The sequence below is a fragment of the Homalodisca vitripennis genome, chromosome 2, assembly GCF_021130785.1.
Source record: "Homalodisca vitripennis isolate AUS2020 chromosome 2, UT_GWSS_2.1, whole genome shotgun sequence".
In the NCBI taxonomy this organism is placed as follows: domain Eukaryota; kingdom Metazoa; phylum Arthropoda; class Insecta; order Hemiptera; family Cicadellidae; genus Homalodisca; species Homalodisca vitripennis.
Window position 1 is genome coordinate 14,378,156 of NC_060208.1, and position 20,389 is coordinate 14,398,544.

The 20,389-nt window shown below is 37.0% G+C and overlaps 1 protein-coding gene across 2 annotated transcripts in view; it reads left to right on the forward strand.

The window, feature by feature from the left end:
* The first annotated feature begins 11,392 nt into the window (after nt 1–11,392).
* Nucleotides 11,393–20,389, forward strand: part of LOC124353580 (sodium/hydrogen exchanger 3) — a 173,119-nt gene continuing 164,122 nt past the window's right edge. The window contains exon 1 of one of the 2 annotated variants that reach the window (XM_046803482.1): nt 11,393–11,777. In XM_046803482.1, the coding sequence (XP_046659438.1) occupies nt 11,525–11,777 (253 nt within the window). In that variant the 5' untranslated portion in view covers nt 11,393–11,524. The remainder of the gene's footprint in view (nt 11,778–20,389) is intronic. The other variant, XM_046803483.1, reaches the window with a different exon arrangement.

Consider the following 20,389-nt stretch of genomic DNA (forward strand, 5'->3'; position numbering starts at 1 on the left):
CAAACTATTAACCATGAACATTGAAATACTATGTACCTAAAGTGTGCCTATTTCTATTTCTAAACTACTCAGAATTTATTACACTGTAAGTGCATTAACTGAAAAACTAACGACTTTGACTTTAAGATTAATGCGTAATGCCTTAAGTAGTCTAGGCTACTTATAACTGTTTCACTCTGCGACTTCAGGGTCTCAAACTATTCTTTAAACTATAATCTAAAATGGATATGGAGATTGGCTTATCTTCCAGTAAATATCGCTTATTCCTCGAATGTCATTTTTTTTTTTAAATATGCTCATGATATCCCTAATGTTAACACAAAATTGGGTGTGAAGCCACTGTTAATATTCTTGACTTTAACAGGTAATTAAAAACACATTATCGTAAATATAATAGAGTATTAAGGGAGATTTCAAGATGAGTGGGGCGTAACCCTCAGCAATTTTCGAAATAGGAATAGGCCTATATGTGAACTAGCTTAAGAATGTCCATGTAAAATCTTATTACAATTGGTTTAGTACATTTTACAAGATTGAGTATCACATACAGACAGACTCCATTGTACTTTTATATACTAGTATGTAAAACACACACACACACACACACACACACACACACACACACACACACACACACACACACACACACACACACGATAGTCCACACCACATCTACCATCAGTTAGGAGAAGGTTTATTATGCTCAAGGTTGTTTCCACTTGGTTATGGTTGATCATAACTACTTTCATAATTATGTAGGCTTATCGCATGTGTTATTTATTGTGCGTGTATACACTATTAAGATTAAACAACCGGTTAAGATAAAAAAATAATTTTATTAATTTCAGTTTTGTTTATAAATTAAGATATTTCTTTCATATTTACATTGACTAACATATGTCCGCCGAGGCGCTGATGGAAAAAACTAATTTTTGTTCGATACGACTCTCCTAATTGCGCATTAACCTCAATCCGTGAACAAAGTGTTTGGCGAAACTGATTAGATACGAGTGTTCGGTATCGTTCCGTTGTGAAACCTCTGATAATTGAGTGCTGACTTGGCCTTAACCAGCTGATAGTCGATACGAAGTGATAAAACACTGCAATCAACGCTTGTTGGTTGTAAACAGGGGATGCGCGTGACAACAGTAAGAATTTCTCTGCATTCCACACCTACTTGTGTTATTAAAATGACAATTATACGTTTTTGAAAATGTTTGCAATTAACTCACATTTGCCTTTCACAATTCCATTAGCCTCGGCAACGATACGGGCGGTAAGAGGTAAAGCGGAAGGGTCGCAGGGGCAAGTTGTAGTACTACTGTTCTAGTATACCTGTATGATGTGTAATGTCAGCCATAGAAACTTGTTCCAATAGGTAAACCGCCTACAAAAAGACACTGGGCGATTTTAGTTCACGCAGGCTGGGGTAAATACCCCTAGTCTCCCAGTATCCCCACCACTGCTCGGCACTCGCCCGCTTGCTCTATCCCCTGAACGGCCACTGCCACTTAGCGGTTAAATAAAATAAATAAGTAAATAAAAATGTCTTTTTATTAGAGCGTTTCTAAGTATACAAACTTCTTTACAGAACAACTCAAAGTCAATTCTACAACATACTCAACATACGCAAAATACTATAATTCAAATTAAGCTAATATTAAATACTACATACAAATAAATCATTGAAACTATACTAAATGGCTACTTACAGGAACAAAATCTACTCACATAATTTAGTTTTAATACTTTTCTTAAATGAAGCTAAGTTGACTGGACTTTTGAGGTAATCGGGAAGGTCGTTGTACAATTTTGGCCCGAAATAGGAGAAACTCTTCCTTCCGAGCTCTAAATGTACTCTAGGAAGATGAAGACTTCCTCCGTGACGAGAGACCCTTTGTGACACTTGATCCCGATACAGTAGTCTCTCCTTAAGGTACTGGGGTTCCTCAAGGGTTAGGATCTTGTGGACCATACAAGTAGTCAGTACTCCACAGACCGCTTCCATCGGCATTAAGTTCGCAGCATCACGATGGGAGGATACGCGATCAAATTTGCGGAGAGAGAACACAAAACGCACAGCTGAGTTTTGAACTCGCTGTATTCTGGCAATGTCCCCTTTTGAAATACTGTTCCCATAAGCCGGATAGCAGTAGTAGAATACTGACAAAACCAAAGACTGAACTATCTGCAATTTTGCAGACTCAGGGAGTAAAGATCTAAATCTGTAGAGACCCCGCAGTCGCCCTAGGGCGCGTTGAGTAGCATGCGTGACATGATCGGAGAACGAGAGCTCACTGTCAAGTACGACGCCCAGTGTTTTCACCTTGTCACAGACTTGCAAACTCACGCCCCCGAGCACAACACCCACACCCCTCGCTCTCAGGGTCTCCACAAGATCACGTGGTGCTATGTGCAACACACTACACTTGTCTATGCTCAGCCTCAAACCATTTGCAGACGACCAGGCAAAAATCGCCTTGAGGTCAGCATTGATCCGAAACAGAGAGTCCTCAGCAAAGGAAGCATCATAAGACAAGTGCAGCTGGCAGTCATCGGCGTACAGGTGTACGTTGCAGTTCTGCACACAGCTAGGGAAATCAGAAGTGTACAGATTGAACAACACAGGACCAAGACAACTGCCCTGAGGCACTCCTCGACGCCTGAAGAGTGGAGAAGATGTTTCATTTCCCAACCTTGTCACCTGACTTCTTCCACTCATGTAGGATTGTATCCATTCAATGACGTTTTCACCAAAACTGTAGGACTTCATCTTGGCTATCAGCAACTCGTGGTTAATTGCGTCAAATGCTTGAGAGAAATCAAGTAATACCAAAGAGCTGCACTTTCCTGCATCTTTAGAGTCAATTAAATCACTAAACAGGTTTGCTAAAGCCGAACAAGTACTATGGTTTTTCCTGAAGCCGGATTGAGTTTTTGGCAATACCTTGTTTTCTTCAATGTATTCTACAATTTGGCTAGTAACAACCTTCTCCAAAATCTTTGATATTGCAGGTAAAATCGAAATTGGTCTTAAATTCTGGACACTTTTAGGGGCAGGTATCTTGGGAAGTGGCATAACGATACTTTTTTTCCATCGTTCAGGAAAGTCGCCCGATGAAAGAGATACATTAATGAGATGCGTTATAGCTTTCAGCGCATACGGACTCACAACTTTGATCATATCTATAGACAATCTTTTATTTATGTAGGCCCAAAATATTTCAATAAACTACCAATTAATATAAAAGTATGTTCAAATATTAGAGCTTTTTCTCGGGAGGTGAAATACTGGCTGTTTGGTTACGATGACTTAAGTTTTCTAAACAATGTGATTATGTAAGATAAATATAGGCTACGTTTTGTTAAAAGGAAAAAATGGAAGATTCGGCAGTTATATGATTACTTTAAATTTTGTTTTTGTTTTCTAATATTAATAATGTTTTAGTTGTAGAATGTATAGAATAAGTAATTTTAAGTTCTCAATTATGTATGCAATCTTCACACAGTTGGTGTAGCATAGTGTATATAGTGTATAGTGAGCACAGACGGCACAGAGCGTGGTGCTGCTCTTATCAAAGGACAGTTACTTTGCTGGACTGAACAATATTCATGTTTTTGTTTGTGTAGCGCTGCCACGCTACTTGAAACTGTGGCAGTGTAATTCCTGTCTACAACTCTGTAAAATACCTGTATTTATTCTGGAATAAATCATTATTATATCATTATATTTCATCAATTCCTACTGCTTTTGACTTGATGCTATTCATTGCAGCTCTTACATCATTATCGTCTGCAGGTGAAAACTGAAATATAGTCTCTGAACTGTTGCTACTGTTCTCTTTCAATCTTTCTATTAGTTCTTCACTTGCTTCAATACTATTACCCATTTCAACAAAATATTTGTTCATATCGTTGATATCCAAGCTGTGTGGTATAGTTCTGTTAGTAGACTCGGGTACAACATCACACCTTTTCAAGCATCTCCAAAACTCCTTTGGGTCTTTGTTTGAAGCAAGTTTTTCAGAGAAAAATTCTTTCTTTGCTCTCCATACCAAGTTGTTCACTGCATTCCTTAGGGTTTTATAGTTTGTCCAATCTTCAGTGTTTCTAGATTTTACGTACTTGTTTCTCGCTCGGTTCTTAATTTTTATAAGTTGTTTCAAGTCGGCAATCATCCAAGGAGATTTCTTTCTAGTTACCCTCTTGCATACTATGGGAGCTTACTTATCAAATACTTCTGTTATTTTCCCAGTAATAAACTCTTCGATTTCGTTTACGTTTTGCATCTGTATTACGCTATCCCAATTTGCACTGGATACCTCTCTAAGAGCTTCAGCAATGTCAAACTTAGAGAAGTTTCTATATTTTATCATTTTGGCAGCTCTCTTTTCTTTTCTACAAAATATTTCACAGTGTATTAGCTTGTGATCCGTGATCTTCACCCCTCTATTGTCCACAATGCTAGGCGCATCAATAACGCCGCTCCTCTCAACTTCAACAGATCTATCCACGAATATGTGGTCTATTAATGTACTTGACGTGTTCGTCACTCTCGTTGGCTCGTTGATGAGTTGAACTGCATTGTTTTCCTTCGAGAGTCGGCGCAAATATACTGCTTCGCTGCAAGTCTTCGATGAGAGATCGATGTTGAAATCGCCTAAACAAATGATGGAGTTGACCCCAACAGCCAAGTTCACAAAGAGGGAATGAAACAAGTCAGTGAAGTAGGAGTACCTCACAGTTGGAGGCCTGTATACTGTACATAGGCCGAGCCTCAACCCTTTTACCTTTAGCACAACACTTAGAGCCTCTAATGCTGGGTTGACATCATCACCGAGAGAACACACATCAAAAGGTATGCCCTCTTTGATGTACAGAGCAACACCCCCACCAGTGACCTGGCTGGAGTGCTCACCCTGAACACCAATAGTGCGATCCCTCCTCAGCATAGTGTAGCCCAGTATGCTATAGTTATCTGAAGGCGTGGCCGGATGTAGCCAAGTCTCAGAGACAGCAAACACGTCATAATCAAAATCATGCACCAACGCACACAGCTCGTCAAAACCTGTGTTTAAAGAGTTTGCATTCAAGTGCGCAAAATTGTGCGGTTAACCTCACACCAAAGCGCAAGCTCCATGGATACGTCTATAGCGAAATTAGTCTGTTCAATTAATAATTTACGCCTGTATAGGCTTTCACACAAAAATACATATACTAATAGAATAGGTAAGTAGCTATGCAGTGTAAACAAAATGGCGCGAGCGAGACACGACCCACACAGCTGATAAAACAGAGACTAGGAGATGCTTGTCCCACTCCCCACCACTGGAGGCCCCACTCCCCCTCCTGCGCGTGGCCGCTCAGATATTTGCTTCTACGCAGGTTTCTTTGTGAGTGGTTTATCTATAATACTTAATTTTCAGTATATCTTATAGCTGGGTTAGTAGTTCAAAGGAAATAAAAGAACTCCCGTCATACAGCCAACTCCGCTAGTCTCCTTAGGGTTAACACCAACCCCTCCCTCGAAAACAAGATAAGGGCGGTACTTGATTTACGTCATAGCTCATAGTTCCGGCAGTCGACCCCTAAATCACAAACATAAACCTTGGCTTAGCTTTCAAAACGATGTATATGTATGTGACTAAATCTAGTCAGTGCAAAAATGTGTTTTAATATGGCCCATCTCTTCTGGGAAGGCCGCACATACGAGAATAGTTTGATTAGGCCTCAAGACCCCTCACAAACTGTTTAATGAAGAGATCCCCATAAATATGTGCCTTAAGCATGGATTAGAGAGTAGTGTCGGAATATCTTTAGAAGGTTCGGTTTGCTGATGTTGTCTCTGCCATACTTGAGATAATCCTCTACTGTAAATCAAAGCAAGCTTTGTGCAAGGCAGGGATATTCACCAGTATGGGACTGGGCGCTAGGGGTAGGGAAACTACAGAGATCAACATGCACTTCAGCAGCTTCTTAAATTATAGATCCACAGGTTGGCGTCAAGCTGGTCAATAGGGCTTTTTGAAGACATAAAGGGAATATATGTCTTTTATTAGTTTTAAAGATGAATTAAGGTGACTAATTGATATTAAACGGGGGTTTTTCGGTTGGAAATTCGCTGGGGTGGCTAATTGGCAATTAGAAAATCTGAGTCCTAATGACAAGTGCAAGTGAAGAATGAGTGATGAACAATGCATTTGTGAAAGACAGGTCATTGTAATAAAAAGGACGCTTTTTCTGCACTGTAAACCTGTGTCAACAGCAAATAAATAAGGCACAAGATGAAAGCTTATATATAGTTAACAATTAGTTTGGTATCGAGATGAAGAACGGCAACTGTAGCCTTAACGGGGTTTGTTCTCTTCTATATTCTAAAGCAGGTCTGGAGAGTTAGCAATGTCACTTATAACTCTCCCGTGTGTTGAATGGTAATAGAATATTGTTGGCCTAAACCTACCTACCCTCCACTCATTTAGCGTAGGAGAGGCGTTAGAAAAGAACATAAAGCAGGATGACATTTATGTAATTGAAAGAAATTTCCTGCATCCTAGCAGATTTTGAAAATCCTGTGCAGGCTGAATAACAGATGTAAAAGGATGGAGCATGAAATATATTTTATAATCTGAATAGAGGAATTTTCCTTCACGCTGTCTAATGATGTAATCATTCTATACAAAGATTATATATAAACCTTTTGTAATGAACTTATTTATAGCGAAAACTTGGTCGAAGCAGCACGAGGTCTGAAGCCAGAGAATCTGTTGGGTATATTCTGTTGGATATTATTGTCTCTGGTAGTGTGTAACATACACATCTGAGTTATCAAGCTGTAGCTTCACCGTCTTTAAAGCTACAAAAATTATAGATATATATCGAAAGCTGTTGATACTAATGGTATTAAAACTAAAGATGAGCCACCACCCAGCATTTACGTCTTTAAGGAAACTCGAGGAAGATTATCGTCCAATGAGGCTGCTTTCCGGTTGTAAATACTTTCGTCTGTTGTAAATGGTCTCAAGATTTATAATAGTTGCATTTAGACTTTTCATCCTCTCAAGGATACAGTATACGTAGTAGGATAAGGACTGAGATTTCCTTAATCTCTGTGGGTGAGCAAAGCAAGATGTTAGTTGAGCCAGAGTATATTGTACTGTACCCTCATATTATCGCCATCATTCCGATACATAGCCATTTTGTGAACCTCCATGGCCTAGAAAGAGAAAAAATGGCCTTTCTCATGGCCTTTTTGTAGTAAAATGCTGTCTTGGTGGAGATTTTTTTGATAGACCAATAATATGGCCCTCTGCCCGGAACGTGGGAAATTTAGCAAGGACTTTCTCCAACTGGCATTAGGTCTGTTATACGCATTAATTGGTCGCAATACGAACCTATATTGGTACTTGTACGACTTTAATGATATTGGTGTCATTGGAAGAATATTCTCACTGACTGTGACTGTTGAAGTCCCCAACGATGTACTACTATGTCTGACCACTTGATGTTGCTTTTACACTTTTCCTGTGGTAATTTCGGAAATACATGATTCTGGCAAGGAAAAAAAATAATGTATGATAAAATGATTTATTAATAAGAGAAAAAAAAACACTTATCGTATTTTAGATTTTATTCAAATCTACATAAAAAATTGTTCTTATAGGCTTCAAATAAAACAAAATACCTACGGAAAAATCAATAAAATGTCAGAGTTCCAGAACAAAAAGTAACAAAAAGTGGAAAAGTTGCACATATAACATGTTATCATTAGCTACGTATTTTGCAGGCGTATATGGTTTGCGGTAGATTGTTTAGCGATAAGCGATAAAATAATTTTAATTGTTTTCGAAATGTCTTAAAACCCAAGTGTGAAAAAACAAAATTGTAAAGCGTCAGCTGTGTGAAGCTGAAGCATAGACATTTTGCATATTCAAAACATTAAGCATTCTAGAAACAAATATATGGGTGCAAAATTATCAGGTTCCCATAAATTTTAAATTACCGCATTTTCATCTTTACACATATTTTTGCTTGAGATTTTAAATTTCTATTTCGAATTAAAACTCTGTTTTATTAATCTGAGCGTTAGCAAAGCCTATCACTTGAGGGACTGGAAAGATTTTTTTTATTTTTGTCTGTTTTCCGCACGATTCCTAGAGAACAAACTTACCAATAGATTTAAAATTTAGCTTGAAGCTTCATTACAATATAGGCAATCGAATTCGATGATGGTGCATGTCATTACATGCAACTTGGTTGAGCGTTAACGTACATTTTTTACTTTGGTCCTATGGGTAACCATGTAGCAACGAGAAGATCGTAGGCTAAATAAATATGTAAACAAACTAAAATATAATCATATGAAATTTTACCATGTGCCGTGGTAACAAATGTTGACCAATGAAAAATTAGTTATAGATCTGAAATTTTGCTTGCAACCTCAACGAAACCTGCTGTGGTGTTTAAAGCCTTGTATTATTTCAGTGTTTAAACGATGTTTATTAATATGTCGTTATGTTTCCTTTGTTTAAACAGAGTTCTTACATTTTTCAAGTGCACAGGATTGCAACTATCCGATCTTGTGTTTCAGATTTACTTATTACCGGTACATAAAATATTGAAAGTTCGTAAAAAATCGCTACATTTAGTAGTTAAGTGAAAGTTTGAAGAGAAATTTACAACGTTGTATTCTATCTTTTCTAAAATACGGGTAATTTTGTCTGTTAATTTTTATTTAGCATGCGTATCGTATATTCGGCTAAGTGTAAACAAACTTTAATAGAGTAATGTGGGTTTTTATTGTTGTTGCTTTTAAGCCAGAAACACTAATAAAGGTTATGAAAACAAATTCCTGCCAACAATTTTGTTATATCTTACAATGTTGTTAATAGGCCAATAGTTAATAGTTAATGGATACAAACATTGAAAATATAATAGATACTAAATTCCAAAAGGGGAAATTTCAGGAATTTTTGTATTGTTGTGTGTTGCAAACAGCAATAACAATAGCATTATCTACATTTCTAATGACAGTTTCAGTGCAGAGCTGTAATAACAGTTTTCCTCACTAGGAACAAAAGTGGTTGTGCTCGGAGCGCAATGGTGTTTGCGAAGTCGAGGTTGGAAATAGATTAAGTTCCTATAGATACTTTACCTCCGCGAAAAGATTCAAGTTTTATTTGTTTTTATTACGTAACAACTCAAAATAATAATACTTTCAAGTTTACATATAAAAACATCCATTTGCAATTTTCTTCCACTGAAACAATAACAAAATTTGAGGCTATCGCACTGAAAAAACCTAAATTGTGCGCAAGCTGATTGTTCAGGTCTTATCAGTGTAGAATGCTAAAATATTCAATTGAATAAGTTACTCGGAATTTTGTTTCTTTGACATTGCGGCAAGGAATATAACGAAAGCAGACAATACTAATGGAATGTTAATAATAAATACTTAGGATCCGGGAAGCAACATGATTCGAAGAGCCATTCCATTGGTTACAAAAATTTTAGGTAAGGTAACACAAAAGCGCAGAGTATCCGTGAGAGTAGCAAATTGTATTTTCTACCAAGAAATGCACCGGACAAAAAGTACAATTTTAAATTTCTACAAAGAATCGCACCAGACTCAAAGTGCAGTTTTAGTTTTCTACAAAGAAATGCACCGGACACAAAGTATAATATTAAGTTTCTACAAAGAAATGCACCGGACACAAAGTACAATCATAGTTTTCTACAAAGAAATGCACCGGACACAAAGTACAATATTAAGTTTCTACAAAGAAATGCACCGGACACAAAGTATAATATTAAGTTTCTACAAAGAAATGCACCGCACACAAAGTACAATCTTAGTTTTATACAAAGAAATGCACCGGACACAAAGTATAATATTAAGTTTCTACAAAGAAATGCACCGGACACAAAGTATAATATTAAGTTTCTACTACAAAGAAATGCACCGGACACAAAGTACAATCTTAGTTTTCTACAAAGAAATGCACCGGACTCAAAGTATAATATTAAGTTTCTACAAAGAAATGCACCGCACACAAAGTACAATCTTAGTTTTATACAAAGAAATGCACCGGACACAAAGTATAATATTAAGTTTCTACAAAGAAATGCACCGGACACAAAGTATAATATTAAGTTTCTACAAAGAAATGCACCGCACACAAAGTATAATATTAGTTTTCTACAAAGAAATGCACCGGACACAAAGTATAATATTAAGTTTCTACAAAGAAATGCACCGGACACAAAGTATAATATTAAGTTTCTACTACAAAGAAATGCACCGGACACAAAGTACAATCTTAGTTTTCTACAAAGAAATGCACCGGACACAAAGTATAATATTAAGTTTCTACAAAGAAATGCACCGGACACAAAGTACAATCATAGTTTTCTACAAAGAAATGCACCGGACACAAAGTACAATATTAAGTTTTCTACAAAGAAATGCACCGGACACAAAGTATAATATTAAGTTTCTACAAAGAAATGCACCGGACACAAAGTATAATATTAAGTTTCTACAAAGAAATGCACCGGACACAAAGTATAATATTAAGTTTCTACAAAGAAATGCACCGGACACAAAGTATAATATTAAGTTTCTACAAAAAAATGCACCGGACACAAAGTATAATATTAAGTTTCTACAAATAAATGCACCGGACACAAAGTATAATATTATGTTTCTACAAAGAAATGCACCGGACACAAATTACAATCTTCAGGTCTGAGAAATCTATGTATGTAGGGAGCAACGTGTCTTTGTTGCATTGACGCTTTATTTATTTTGACAGAGGCCAATCCCCTGTTCAGCCTTATTCTGTCTGTCCCTGTGGGTTACTTGCCTGTGCGAGGTTAACATCAATCAGCAAAGAGAGGGGGGGGGGAATCGGTACAGTGCGAGGGCTACCGTGCTGATAAAAGTACTAAGGTCAAAGCCAGTGTTATCTCTAACGCAGGTCCAAAGCCAGACGTCTTAGACCACTCGGGTCTCGATTGGATGAGGTATATGAATCTGATTAGTTATATCCAATTCTTTGACTGAAACAAGAAAACAGGACAATGCAGTGAACATATATCGGAAAGCGAGGACGTATACTGTACTGTATCAGTTTTACATATATTATTATCAAGGACAGCGAGTTATTTGGTCTGTAAAGTAGGTAATCCTTTTTAACCAGATCGTTTTATAGTTTATGGTTGAGCTTTTGTCGCATAAAAATTTACAAAACTAGGGGGACTGACAAGGGTCGAATAGGGCGAAAACCATGGACGTAGCCGGCATCAGAGAGGAGGGACACGGAACATCGATCTGCCGCAGAGACGCGGTCGGGTGGGTGGGGGGTGGTGTGGGGGGTATTCTAGTGTAGTTGCGCGGGGCGACGGCGAAGCGAGTGTATCTGTCAGTGTGCGGCGAGCCCTGTGATGGTGCGGTACTCCTCGGTCCCCTCGTCCACGTAGCCCGAGTCCAGAGACAACGAAGAACTCGAGAGATGTGCGTGGCGCCATGCTCGTCCTGCTAGTTCTGATAATATGGGCCGGCTCGGCGGCGGGTCTGGGAGACGGAGACGCTCTCAACCCCACGGACTACGAAGATGTGCCGGCTACCATGTCCATCCCGCCGGTCCCCGTCCTCCAGGAGACCCCGGCACCCCCGCAGGACACCAAACACTTCCAGGTGGCAGGGGTGGAATTCCACAGGGTCGAGACCCCCTTCATCATCGGCGTCTGGATCGTTTGCGCCAGCCTCGCCAAAATAGGTGGGTACACTTAACTGATACTACTTAAGACTCTTTTGGCATATCTGGACAAAGTAGCAACTTAATACAAATACGAACTATCTATTATCTTTACCGTGCAGTTATGCCAACCCCTAAAGCCCAACAACACTTGTATTTTGAGTCTTATCTCAAGACTTGAAACATTGTTGTCCATTATCAAACAGGGACAACTTTTATCTCTCTGATATGGCCTATCTCATATATTTTTCTCCTGCAAAGTGCACTCTATTTTTATAGGTGGACGTTTTCCTAACCACTACCAATATCTAACTATAAAATATTTACCGATGAAATGAGGTCCAAAAGTTAAAGAATATAATAAGCACTCCCAAAGATTCCTCTGTACACAACGTATAATAGCCGTAATATGCGGGTTATTAACAAATCTAGAGGGCCACTCTTTTCCTTCTTTACCGATTGTAACTATTATCAGTTTGAATGACATTGATTTCGCTAATCACATCTGTTATAGTAAAGGTCATTAATGGCTACTTTTAACACTTAGCCGTTCGTCGATCGATCCATTCATGGTACGGTGGTTTTTGTTTACATTCTGTAAATGGTGCAGTGTCCCAACACAAGATGGCGGCCGAATGTTACCGCCCGTAAATGTTAGGGTAGGTAAGGGGTAGGTGGGGTTCGGGGGATGGTCGGTTATACAACTTATACATGTACATATTTTATTGTGACTTTGCAGCAATTGTGTAGACTAAAGTTGAATTGTGCTAATGTTGTCGTATCTTAGAATGAGACAAGAATAAATTGTTTAATGTTACACTACGTTGCATTCAACGGTACCTGTACTATAAACATTAATATTTTCTAGAGAAAACTAAATTTCCGACATTTCCATTGTTGTTGTATCTTAGAATGAGACAAGAATAAATTGTGTAATGTTACAATATTTTGCATTCAACAGTACCTGTACTATAATAACCATTAATATTTTCCAGAGCAAACTAAATTTCTGACATTTACATTGAATACACTTTAAGGAAATAGATATTTCTACAATTCACAGCTTTAACCTTACTTTATTGATCATTTGTGTGCCTTCAAAAATGTGCTGATCTTTTAAGGTAGGCTTGTTTCTTAAAAGCACAGTGGGAAAGCTAATAAAACCGGGAAAAATTAGAAATTATGCAGAAATTTGTGCTATTGACCGAAATAGATCTCTCGGAGTAAGACTTTATGTACTTTAAAAAGTGTTTCAAGTTACACTATTAGCGCTTCATCAGGGTCTCAGAACATCGTGTAACAACAGTATTTCCAGAACTGCCGCTGATAACGTTCTATGAATTATAGAATTTGTTATAACCCATTTATAACCAGTTTGAATATTAATTACGTACTAAAACACATCGCACAATCTACGAAATAGGTGATAAAGTTTATATTGTGTTTAATGATATATGAATCATTACCTAAGAAAACGCATGAAGAAAAACAGCAATTTCAAAATTATTGATAAGTGTAAAGATTCAATACCTACTTATGTTATTAAAGATGTTCCGAATTTTAGGTTTACCTTCATTTCAACCTTCCGCTTTACGATGGTAGATCTCGGTCAGGTTATTGAACATACTAAGAGTGTCGTGACACGTGTTTGTACTACTTATGTTGTTGAAGATGTTGCGAATGTTGAGTTTATCTCTATTTAACCTTCCGCTTTACGATGGTAGATCTCGGACAGGTTATTGAACATACTAAGAGTGTCGTGACACGTGTTTGTACTACTTATGTTGTTGAAGATGTTGCGAATGTTGAGTTTATCTCTATTTAACCTTCCGCTTTACGATGGTAGATCTCGGTCAGGTTATTGAACATACTAAGAGTGTCGTGACACGTGTTTGTACTACTTATGTTGTTGAAGATGTTGCGAATGTTGAGTTTATCTCTATTTAACCTTCCGCTTTACGATGGTAGATCTCGGTCAGGTTATTGAACATACTAAGAGTGTCGTGACACGTGTTTGTACTACTTATGTTGTTGAAGATGTTGCGAATGTTGAGTTTATCTCTATTTAACCTTCCGCTTTACGATGGTAGATCTCGGTCAGGTTATTGAACATACTAAGAGTGTCGTGACACGTGTTTGTACTACTTATGTTGTTGAAGATGTTGCGAATGTTGAGTTTATCTCTATTTAACCTTCCGCTTTACGATGGTAGATCTCGGTCAGGTTATTGAACATACTAAGAGTGTCGTGACACGTGTTTGTACTACTTATGTTGTTGAAGATGTTGCGAATGTTGAGTTTATCTCTATTTAACCTTCCGCTTTACGATGGTAGATCTCGGTCAGGTTATTGAACATACTAAGAGTGTCGTGACACGTGTTTGTACTACTTATGTTGTTGAAGATGTTGCGAATGTTGAGTTTATCTCTATTTAACCTTCCGCTTTACGATGGTAGATCTCGGTCAGGTTATTGAACATACTAAGAGTGTCGTGACACGTGTTTGTACTACTTATGTTGTTGAAGATGTTGCGAATGTTGAGTTTATCTCTATTTAACCTTCCGCTTTACGATGGTAGATCTCGGTCAGGTTATTGAACATACTAAGAGTGTCGTGACATGTGTTTGTACTACTTATGTTATTGAAGATGTTGCGAATGTTGAGTTTATCTCTATTTAACCTTCCGCTTTACGATGGTAGATCTCGGTCAGGTTATTGAACATACTAAGAGTGTCGTGACACGTGTTTGTACTACTTATGTTATTGAAGATGTTGCGAATGTTGAGTTTACCTCTATTTAACCTTCCGCTTTACGATGGTAGATCTCGGTCAGGTTATTGAACATACTAAGAGTGTCGTGACATGTGTTTGTACTACTTATGTTGTTGAAGATGTTGCGAATGTTGAGTTTATCTCTATTTAACCTTCCGCTTTACGATGGTAGATCTCGGTCAGGTTATTGAACATCGGTCAGGTTAGAAGATGTTGCGAATGTTGAGTTTATCTCTATTTAACCTTCCGCTTTACGATGGTAGATCTCGGTCAGGTTATTGAACATACTAAGAGTGTCGTGACACGTGTTTGTACTACTTATGTTGTTGAAGATGTTGCGAATGTTGAGTTTATCTCTATTTAACCTTCCGCTTTACGATGGTAGATCTCGGTCAGGTTATTGAACATACTAAGAGTGTCGTGACACGTGTTTGTACTACTTATGTTGTTGAAGATGTTGCGAATGTTGAGTTTATCTCTATTTAACCTTCCGCTTTACGATGGTAGATCTCGGTCAGGTTATTGAACATACTAAGAGTGTCGTGACACGTGTTTGTACTACTTATGTTGTTGAAGATGTTGCGAATGTTGAGTTTATCTCTATTTAACCTTCCGCTTTACGATGGTAGATCTCGGTCAGGTTATTGAACATACTAAGAGTGTCGTGACATGTGTTTGTACTACTTATGTTGTTGAAGATGTTGCGAATGTTGAGTTTATCTCTATTTAACCTTCCGCTTTACGATGGTAGATCTCGGTCAGGTTATTGAACATACTAAGAGTGTCGTGACACGTGTTTGTACTACTTATGTTGTTGAAGATGTTGCGAATGTTGAGTTTATCTCTATTTAACCTTCCGCTTTACGATGGTAGATCTCGGTCAGGTTATTGAACATACTAAGAGTGTCGTGACACGTGTTTGTACTACTTATGTTGTTGAAGATGTTGCGAATGTTGAGTTTATCTCCTATTTAACCTTCCGCTTTACGATGGTAGATCTCGGACAGGTTATTGAACATACTAAGAGTGTCGTGACACGTGTTTGTACTACTTATGTTATTGAAGATGTTGCGAATGTTGAGTTTACCTCTATTTAACCTTCCGCTTTACGATGGTAGATCTCGGACAGGTTATTGAACATACTAAGAGTGTCGTGACATGTGTTTGTACTACTTATGTTATTAAAGATGTTGCGAATGTTGAGTTTACCTCTATTTAACCTTCCGCTTTACGATGGTAGATCTCGGACAGGTTATTGAACATACTAAGAGTGTCGTGACATGTGTTTGTACTACTTATGTTATTAAAGATGTTGCGAATGTTGAGTTTACCTCCGTTTAACCTTCCGCTTTACGATGGTAGATCTCGGTCAGGTTATTGAACATACTAAGAGTGTCGTGACACGTGTTTGTACTACTTATGTTATTAAAGATGTTGCGAATGTTGAGTTTACCTCTATTTCAACCTTCCGCTTTACGATGGTAGATCTCGGTCAGGTTATTGAACATACTAAGAGTGTCGTGACACGTGTTTGTACTACTTATGTTGTTGAAGATGTTGCGAATGTTGAGTTTACCTCCATTTCAACCTTCCGCTTTACGATGGTAGATCTCGGTCAGGTTATTGAACATACTAAGAGTGTCGTGACACGTGTTTGTACTACTTATGTTGTTGAAGATGTTGCGAATGTTGAGTTTATCTCTATTTAACCTTCCGCTTTACGATGGTAGATCTCGGTCTGGTTATTGAACATACTAAGAGTGTCGTGACGCTTATGTTGGTGAAGATGTTGCGAATGTTGAGTTTATCTCTATTTAACCTTCCGCTTTACGATGGTAGATCTCGGTCAGGTTATTGAACATACTAAGAGTGTCGTGACACGTGTTTGTACTACTTATGTTATTAAAGATGTTGCGAATGTTGAGTTTACCTCCATTTCAACCTTCCGCTTTACGATGGTAGATCTCGGACAGGTTATTGAACATACTAAGAGTGTCGTGACACGTGTTTGTACTACTTATGTTGTTGAAGATGTTGCGAATGTTGAGTTTACCTCCGTTTAAACCTTCCGCTTTACGATGGTAGATCTCGGTCAGGTTATTGAACATACTAAGAGTGTCGTGACACGTGTTTGTACCACTTATGTTATTAAAGATGTTGCGAATGTTGAGTTTACCTCCATTTCAACCTTCCGCTTTACGATGGTAGATCTCGGTCAGGTTATTCAACATACTAAGAGTGTCGTGACACGTGTTTGTACCACTTATGTTATTAAAGATGTTGCGAATGTTGAGTTTACCTCCATTTCAACCTTCCGCTTTACGATGGTAGATCTCGGACAGGTTATTGAACATACTAAGAGTGTCGTGACACGTGTTTGTACCACTTATGTTATTAAAGATGTTGCGAATGTTGAGTTTACCTCCGTTTAAACCTTCCGCTTTACGATGGTAGATCTCGGTCAGGTTATTCAACATACTAAGAGTGTCGTGACACGTGTTTGTACCACTTATGTTATTAAAGATGTTGCGAATGTTGAGTTTACCTCCATTTCAACCTTGCGCTTTACGATGGTATGTCTCGGACAGGTTATTCAACATTCTAGGATCGTTGTTACACCTGTCTGTACTACTTGCGATATCAAAGCTTATTGTATTGTATGAACACGTGTTATCCAGCTTATCTCAGAGTTGTAATGCTCATATGGTCGTAACATGTGATTAAGTTCGTCCTCGAACCTCACTTTTCTCTCAGTAAATATGTTCTGATTAGTCATACACTTGTCTACAATGAGCGTGGAATAAGAGGGTCGTAACAGTACTCATATCAGTGCAGGTTTGATACTATAACAAACCAGCGTATATTGTCATCCTCCTAATTAGGGTTTATGTGCTTCTGTTTGTTGTCTTATAGAGACCATAACAGATGCTAGTAGATGAGATGATTAGTCAATCAAATTGGAGAGCAAGCTCAACTAGAGAATAAAACTGGGATATGTATTTTATTTTTACTTAAAACATAAGTTTCTGACTACTTTGTTTATTCTGAAATACCCATTGTTTCATAACATTTATTACTTTACCTAATTTATTATCTTATAACGTATTTATATGCATTAAAACATGAAGTCTAATAAATTACTGTCACTACAATTGATGGTTAGTTAATATATGTACATGTCTTTTCAACTATTATTCACATACGCTGAAATTATGTTGATGTCTTCTTTTTTAGTTTAAAAATGAGTAAGTTTTTATGAAATTTTGGTAGCAAAGTTTTGAGACCACCGTTATTATGAAACTAGAAGTGACATCTATAATATTCCATAAAAATCTAATGGTGTCTCTCTGCGTTTGTGTGAGCGTTTGTGTTACTAAATCATGTAAGAATACTGGACAGATTGTACTGAAATTGTATACGGACATTCTTTTAAAGTTATAAACGTATTCTTATTTCAAAAATTCCTCCGGACTACGCCCCACTGGTCTTGAAAACTCTATTTTTGGCATCAGATAATAAATCTGTTCTTAATCACATGTGTTCTTAAACTCAAGGATAATAAGTATAATATTTGGTACACATTTAAACCTGTGATAGTAAAGTTTTTATTCATCTGTCAAAGTCAGTTAAACTTTACAAATGGTATATTACGTTCAGAAGCTTTTCTTTGGCTGCATTTTTTTTTATTGGGATTTTAATCGTCTGCACTAAGATGCCGTAATTTATTACATTATACGTGTGTTAACTGAAAAGCTAAGGACTTTAGTCTCCCTTTAGACATAGGATTTCCCCAAACTGGTCTAAAATAGTTAAATTGTTACTGATATCGTTTGAGCTATTCAATAAAAAATCATGAGACAAATTCGATAAACTTTAGAGGTGCTTGGAATTCCATTAAAAGAAAATGTGCTTTATGGTGTCACGGTTTTTCAAAATGAAATTGCGTGCAAAACTGCGGATAGACTTTATTAGATCTAACAACCATGCTAATTTTCAATTGGTGCGATGTACCATTATAAAGGTATACTGTAACAAATACAAAGACGATTAAGCTAGTTAAACAACTTTACTTTGTTAAATATTACACATTTCCTGTATAATTATTTGATATAATAAATTGTCTAGTAAAGTCTGATCAAGTTGTTCCGGGACACCCTGTACATTCTTAACTACTAAGGACATATAAATAGTGTTCCTGTATTTGTAATAACATTCTACAACAATTTACATCTTACAACCGCTCTCATGTTTATTCTTTTTAAATTTATTTCATTATAAGCTTCTCATAGGTTTGTAATTTTCAGCATAGCTAAAGATAAACATGTGAATTGTCAAATGTTCAGAGAACTGTTAGTAACAAGTAGCTTTAGAGATATGGGTTATTTTGCCTTTGAATAGACAGTGACTATACCTAATGGAAAACCCTGCCGAGAACCTCTTTGAAACAATAGACGTGTTTTATTACTCAATAAGGAAAAATTCGAGTGGAACTTTCCTTTAATTGGACGCAAAAACAGCACAATGGCGCATAAAACAGTACTATTCGGTCGATAAAAAGTAGTAAAAATATAACGAGCGCTGCAATGGGCCATTGCGTAACCGTTATTGAATTCAAGAATGGCCTTTGACATTTATTTATTCCGCTGTAGTAAATATGTTATTGGCTTATAAAATTAATAATACATACATGTGCATGTTAACAATAACACTATTTAAATAGTATGTATGCTAAAACATAAAGGGTATTGAATGAATGTGTTTAAAGCCAAGTGTTAATCCAAGGTTATTGAAACACAAACGAAGTCTATACTACAATTCCAACTGATAATTGGACCTATTGTATAAAACCTATTGCATAGACAAACTTCATATTTATATCATAAAGTCGTCCATCAGCTAAGGTTTTGGAGTTCAGGAACTTTTCTCCCTTCAGACAGAATCTACATTTCAACAATGATTTCACAACAAGTCCATTGTTCTCTTTATCATTACTACACAACACAAGTTCGATTGAGTCAGTTTGGTTACCAAAACTTACATTTTACAAATTTTCTAATTGCTTCGGATAATAATGATATGTCAAAAATCAAAGTGCCAGATCCAGATGAAACAAATTGGTCAAACATGTCAAAAGACAGCCTTTTACTTTTACTAGAAACGTCTGGCTCAGTATGTGATTTGTTTGGTGGCGTCCCATTAGGTGAAACATCTACTGACGTCTTAGGCCTAGGTCTAGTGAATTGGTTTCCTAAATGATGTCTCTTCTTAGTTTTGTAGCTAACCTTTTGCCTAGGCATTGCTAAAACAACTCAAACAACACTAATATAATATAATAAATACGATAATAATAAACTATAAAACGTTACTGAAAAAACTAAAACACAATTATTACACTAACACTTCTCTAAAACACTGAAAGCAAAATGTAAAACAAGTTGGATTTATTTCACGACAAACATAGGCTAATAGGAAAATCAGATGTCAAGTAACATCAGAGGTAACACAGAGTAAGAATCAAGTCATAGAGGTTAAAAGGTTAAAACTTCTCTGTAGTATAGAGAAGTGTGCACTATACAATGTGCTGAGAAGTGGTCAGCTTTCTCAACGCGTTTTCCGACCAAAAACAGCTGACATACCTCTAGTTTTTATTTAATTTTGAAACTTAGGAAAAAGATACAACTGGAGAGAATAACTTTTTTTAAATAAAAAAAAAAAAAATAAAAAAAAAAATTTATAAATTTTTTTTGCGTTCCGACTTCCCTTAACTTAACTTTTGGACGCAAACAAAATATACAGAACTATTACACAAATAACAGGTGGTATGTAATTCACGGAAAATAGGAACCTCTGCGTTCTGAACA